General features: G+C 33.6%; 1 protein-coding gene across 1 annotated transcript; it reads left to right on the forward strand.

Annotated features, from left to right (window-relative positions):
- Window positions 1-1,287: 1,287 nt before the first annotated feature.
- On the forward strand, window positions 1,288-4,334 carry LOC143583299 (EG45-like domain containing protein 2). Its single transcript, XM_077065639.1, has 3 exons — window positions 1,288-1,540; window positions 3,953-4,226; window positions 4,328-4,334. Exons 1-3 carry the CDS (start codon window positions 1,288-1,290, stop codon window positions 4,332-4,334), a joined length of 534 nt encoding a protein of 177 aa, XP_076921754.1.
- The last annotated feature ends 1,874 nt before the right edge of the window (window positions 4,335-6,208 follow it).

The raw sequence follows: 6,208 nt of genomic DNA on the forward strand, positions 1-6,208 counted from the left end.
TTTCTAGAAGATCTGCACCCCATTGAAGTTAAACGCGTGCATCGAAGTTCTCGTCTCATGTCCGGACTTCATGCCGACATTAATTATTATCTTGACCGTGAATAAATAATGGATTTCGTAATTTGATATCACAAGTCACAAATATTGACCTTACAATCAGCCCCTTGATTTGTGATCTCAAAACATCGTCGAGCCGTGTCTCGCATTTTCGCAAATCATCTAGATAACCGAAGCTTCTTCAATCACCCCCTCAAGGTATAATCCACCTAATTCATTCATGAAGACGTTCTCGCTTCTTTATCCATCTCGGATCTTAAGCAATATAGGTTTAGAAGAGCTTGACGAAACACCGGGGACAACGATCAAATGACAAAGCTTATTATTTCCGTGAATAAAATTATTTAAGTAACTCACCCCTAATAAATAAGTATCCCTGATACTCGTATCCCACATTTTCAGGTTGAGAGCTTAAACAATTTAATTCCTTATTAAATCCAACTTGTTCAAAAATTATCACCTTAATAAATAAGTATCTCGGATGCTCGTAGCCCACGTTTTTAGGATCCAATTCTCGAACGCATTGAAAATAACATATAAATAATATGTTTTGAACACGGTCCAACAATGACGAAAACCTGAACAATGTTGACTTCTTCAGTTTGGTCAACATGAAAAATAAATTACTTACACGGTAGGAACCGGCTCCACTTGAATTTATCCACCATAAAAACAATCCAGCTGGCCCAAAAGAAATAATCCCAACAGCCCACTAGTCCATTTCTGATTTGCATAAGTAACCCAAGCACACATTTGGAAAGCCCACATATACAACCCAAATATGAAATAAAATAAAGAGCCCATATTTGTTTTGATCAGGCCCAAGAGAAGCCCAGCACGTATAATTTCCCATCCATCAGCAAACCCTAGCTGAACTCAGCCGCCAACATCAACAACTTCCAGTGACCTCGCCGGAAACCCGATCACCGGTGACATATTCGGTCACCCTCACCTGAAAAACCATTAATTGCCGCCGAAAATTGTTTACCGGAAAAATATATCCCGTGACATCACCGCCTTATTTCGACTGTCAGATCTAGTCTCCAACACAAACTCCAAGGTCTCACCTTCACCAAACCCATCTCTCTGTCACACTTATCTTCAAGATATTCAAGGATTTTTCTGGGTATTCGATCTTGATAACAAATGACAATCAAGAAAATCTCTTATAAAAACTCAATCTTTACTGCACAAATGGCCTATTTGATTTGCTCGTTGATGATGACAACGATGACGTGCCACAGCTTGTGCAAAAGATTGTTGTTACGCCGTCGAAGAAAGCTCTACCGGCCACCGGTAGACCCGCTGTGCAGCCGTGTAACCTTCCGTCTCTTCTGTGAGAGAAGACGGGCGTGGCGGCCGTGGGTACTTCTTCACGGTGGATACCGGTGTGATGAAGCCGAAACCTTTGGTGTTGATGAACTTCACGGTGCCAGATTGCCTTTCGCTATGTTAAACACTAACAAATACAGATTGCAAGGAAGTTTGTTTTTTTTTATTATCTGTGACGGTGATGGTGATGCATTTAGACTAATTTCATATCTGAGATGCAATATCTAATTGATGCATTGATGCTGAATAAAATCTTCAAAACAACTTCTGATCTTCATCATATTTCTTCATAAAAGCATCCATTAAACTTCTCAAAAATCTTCAAACGAACCTTTAAATGTGGCGGTTAATCCGGATCTACGAACACAAGACGAACTTCACACACAATTACTTCCTCAAATCTTCAAACTTTATCTCCTTGCTTCAACGGATCTTCAAAAGCTTCAAGAAATTAACGTCTTGGTTCGGGTAATAGCGGAAATAGAACCCGAATATCAAGAACAAAGTTGAATCGGTTGATTCAAAACCGCTCTGATACCAATTGTAGGTCCCAACGGGATTCGACAACGAACAACTTTGTTCTTGATAAGTGCTCGAGACGGGTGCGGTATAAACAAACGATCGAACAAATATATAAAGATAATATTGAACGACTCCGTAACCGGTAACAAAATATTCATAATATTAAAACGAACCGATCCCACCCAAGGTGAGCTCCCCTTGGGTGGTTGTTTACACCATCAAAACACACACATAAATGACAAATACAAATCCTATTTATAGCCTAACATGTTTCTAGAAGATCTCCACCCCGTTGAAGTTAAACGCGTGCATCGAAGTTCTCGTCTCATGTCCGGACTTCGCGCCGACATTAATTATTATCTTGACCGTGAATAAAATAATGGATTTCGTAATTTGATATCGCAAGTCACAAATATTGGCCCTACAACAAATATTGGCCCTACACTTCTAGCATCATCTACAAACTCATATAAGTCATTTTGCCATTCTGGCTGCTCAATTCTCATTAACTTAATTTTTGATGTCTGACCTCAATTATTACCACCCTTGCAACTTTATGACCGAGTTCTCGGTAATCATGATTGAGAATGTGTCCATGGGTACAACATATACCAAAATTCTGGTGTCCAAAATTAATTATTGATGAAACAAACTAATTCGTCATTAAAGTTGTAAGCTCCCCTGCTAAGAATTACATGAAATACTTTTCCTGCATCCACATAAATCATTCTCCCTACATAAAAAAATGAAACTTATATCCTGTTGAACAAAAAGTTCTCCTTATACAATTTAATCAAGAAAATGTCCATCTTAATAAAAAAAAGAACAAAATCTGATGAAATGAAAAGAAACTAAGAAAATGGAGGAAGTAATGTATCAATTTAGAAACAAATAGCAATGCTTAAAAATAATATTTATTTGATAAATATAACGTATGTGCCAAGAGACCTGAGAAACTCTTGCTCCAAATTCAATATAATTATCATTTTGTAGATTTCGTTAAACAAGTAGATTCAGGTACATTTATGTTTTAAGATGATCTAGATGTTGAACATAGATATTTATTTCATGTCATCAGATTATTTACAGAACATGAAAACAATTTAATTTGTATTTTTATGTATTATTTTATAAACTGCTAGAGGCGGAATTGTGATTATAAAAATAGGCCCATTTGTAAAATTAGGCAGTGATTTGTAATAGCGGTTGTTTAGAAACGCCATTTCATTAGTAAATTTGTGAATCGGCATGTCGATTGATCGCAAAGCACCGGTTCAGTGCATATAAATACTCGATGTAAACATCATTTGCAATCAATCATGTTTTTCTATTTCCTGTGTTATTACTCTCTAGTTCATATTCTGTACAATATTGATGTGTTTAATTCTAATACAAGATACTATATGTAGAACTATTGTTTTCAGGTAACATGTCACATATGTGATATGATCCACTTGCTTGACTTCCTAACACATTTGTATTTTGTTGAATAGATAGAAGAAAATTCTTACACCATCTTATCACATTCCAACTTCGTCTTTGCCGCTATAAAAGTATATCTTTTTTTATATCTCTTTACCAAATCATATTTGGTGTCTTTGGAAACTTGTATTAAAAAATTATCAGTTTTGTGACTAGAGCTCTGATCTTGGTTTCAATGGTAGCATGTCTCACATCCGTAGCTCATGCTATTGCAGGCCAAGCGACCATCTACACTCCGTCCCTTCGTAAGTATACTTACCTTAAATATTAACTAACCCGATTTATCTTCATAGTAGATTTTTAAGTATAATCTGGTCCCATGTTGGGTTCAGTTCTAAAATCAAATAAACAATCTAGTAAGTATATGAAACGATATAGGGTCGGTCCCCGGGTGTAGCATATGGAACTAAGTTAAAGAAGATATGATATGTCAATTGTGATAATACCTGCCTAAAACCTGACCCTAGTATATATTAACATTAGGGTCAGTTCCCGGGTCTAGTCTTTACCATTAACCGGATCATAGTTTTGGGTATTTGACTGTGGTATATATATGTAGCATCTGCATGTTTTGGCAACCCAGACAGTGGTGGTATGACCGCAGCAGTAAATAGAGGTTTGTTTGCAAACGGAACAGCGTGTGGGACTAGGTATCGTGTGACTTGCACTGGAACCACCTCAAACGTTCCGCGACCTTGCACAGGCAATAGTGTTAATGTTACCATTGTTGATATTTGTGTCTCATGTTCGGCAAATCAATTTGAACTCTCTCGAGAGGCCTTTGCGGTGATTGCTAATACTGATGCCGGGAGAATTAACATCGATTATATCCGGTAACTGTACACAAAACCCAAATTTCGTATGTTGAATATATAAACCTGTTAATCTGTTATTTGTGGACTTTTGGCTAATTTTGCTTCTTTGTATATTACAGGATCTGATTCTATAAATAGGTACGCAAGATGCCAAAAATCAACTCCATGTATGACTTTACTTTAAGATAAATATGTCCATTTGTTGAATAAAATTGTTGATTTTAGTTAATGTTCGTTTTTCTTGTGTCGAGAACTTAAGCACCATATTTATTTTAGTTCGACTTTGACAATATCATTTAATAAGACATCAGTTATTTAATAACATTTTTCAAAGACATAATCTAGTAATACACTAGGTGCTGGCTGTGCAGCTACGAAATTGGCATGGGCTGATATTCGTTCGGTTCGTCATAAAAAAATACCCCGTTTTTATATAAAAAAAAACTGGATTTGTAAGAAAACAAATTTAAACACAACTGAGAAAATCATGAAAATGAATAGTCGTACTGGTTTTGATATTATAAAGAAATCATAGTGTTCGGTTGGAGTTTGTTTGGTTCGTCACGGTACTAGTACAGCAATGACAATATATATCGTATAGTTTATGAAGTCAAACAATACTTTATTTTAATACAACTCTATACCACAATGTCAACGTTAAAAAGTTTACTCACAACCGTGCATTCAGTTACTTAAACTAATTAACGAACACAAGTTATTGTGAAAGATTAAACTTAGCAATAAATAAATGAGTCACGTGTTTGTATTATTTACAGCATAGTCCGAAAATGAAACGTAAAAAAAACATAAGATAGTAAATATAAATTATTTATTTCAATAAACTATTTATTTTTTTTAAAAGCCTATATAAATATATATGTTATACATAATTATGTTACACAATTTAAATCTAATGAGCATACACAAACTAGTAAACTTAATATATAAGAACTTGATGAGTTGTAAGAAATTTAAGAACTTAATATGGATCATAAAATCATTTAAATGGTATAGAATATATCACTGAGATTAAAAATTAAATTAGGAAAGAGAATAAAGATTTGTGATGATTACACACTACTGTAAACGTTAGTTACATCTGTGTAAAAAGTCGATTCATTGTGTAAAAATAATGTAATTTTTTTAAGTAAATGTAGCCTAAATATTACTTATATGTAAAAAAATCAAGAAAACAATTATTACTTTGAGTTTTCAAAACTCAAAGTGGTTCTTAAAAGAAATCAATTATAAACACACACACACACACACACACATATATAGGGGATGGTTCAGGCGAGAAACAATATTACTGCGAGAAACGAATACATGTCACTAGTTTTATTTTAGATTCTAAATGCTTAAAGATAAATGAATAAAGTATAAATGCATTCTTTTTTTTTTTTCAATTAATATAACTAATAAACCATAATAGTTATCTATTCAATTAATATAACTAATTAAATTATTATAATTGAAAAATATTAAGAATTCATTTATTGTTATAACTTATTTTTTCTCTCTTAAATTTTTAATCCTGCACAAGTACAATTTATTCATATATTAAAATTTCTTTCTTTACAAAACCAATTTCTTCCAACTCAATATATTAATATCCATCAACACGTAGTTACATTGTGATGAATAGTAAAAAAAAACTATCTTACGCTTGTTTGCATTAAATATTAACAAAAAAATATACAACCTACACAAAAACATAACCTACACACGAAAAACATATAACCTATACACAAAATTGAGCATCAATAGAAAAACACACGTATGAAAACGTAGGACCTACACACGAAAACATATAACCTGCATACGAAAATTTTATCCTACACAAATACAATTTATTTATACATTAAAATTTCTTTCTATGCAAACCAATTTCTTCCAACTCAATATATCAATATCTGTCAACACGTAGTTACATTGTGATGAATAATACAAAAAACTATCTTACATATGTTTGCGTTAAATGTCCATAAAAAATATACAAC

Source organism: Bidens hawaiensis, unplaced genomic scaffold (genome assembly GCF_021521415.1).
Source record: "Bidens hawaiensis isolate Kalapana, Puna unplaced genomic scaffold, B.hawaiensis_p1.1 tig00032355_1, whole genome shotgun sequence".
Lineage (NCBI taxonomy): Eukaryota > Viridiplantae > Streptophyta > Magnoliopsida > Asterales > Asteraceae > Bidens > Bidens hawaiensis.

What these genes read in the sequence shown, in the direction of transcription:
- LOC143583299 (XM_077065639.1), top strand. Translation starts at nt 1,288, where the DNA reads ATGACGTGCCACAGCTTGTGCAAAAGATTGTTGTTACGCCGTCGAAGA. An exon ending in CAAATACAGATTGCAAGGAA is followed by an intron (nt 1,541 to 3,952) that starts GTTTGTTTTTTT and finishes ATATATATGTAG; the next exon opens with CATCTGCATGTTTTGGCAAC.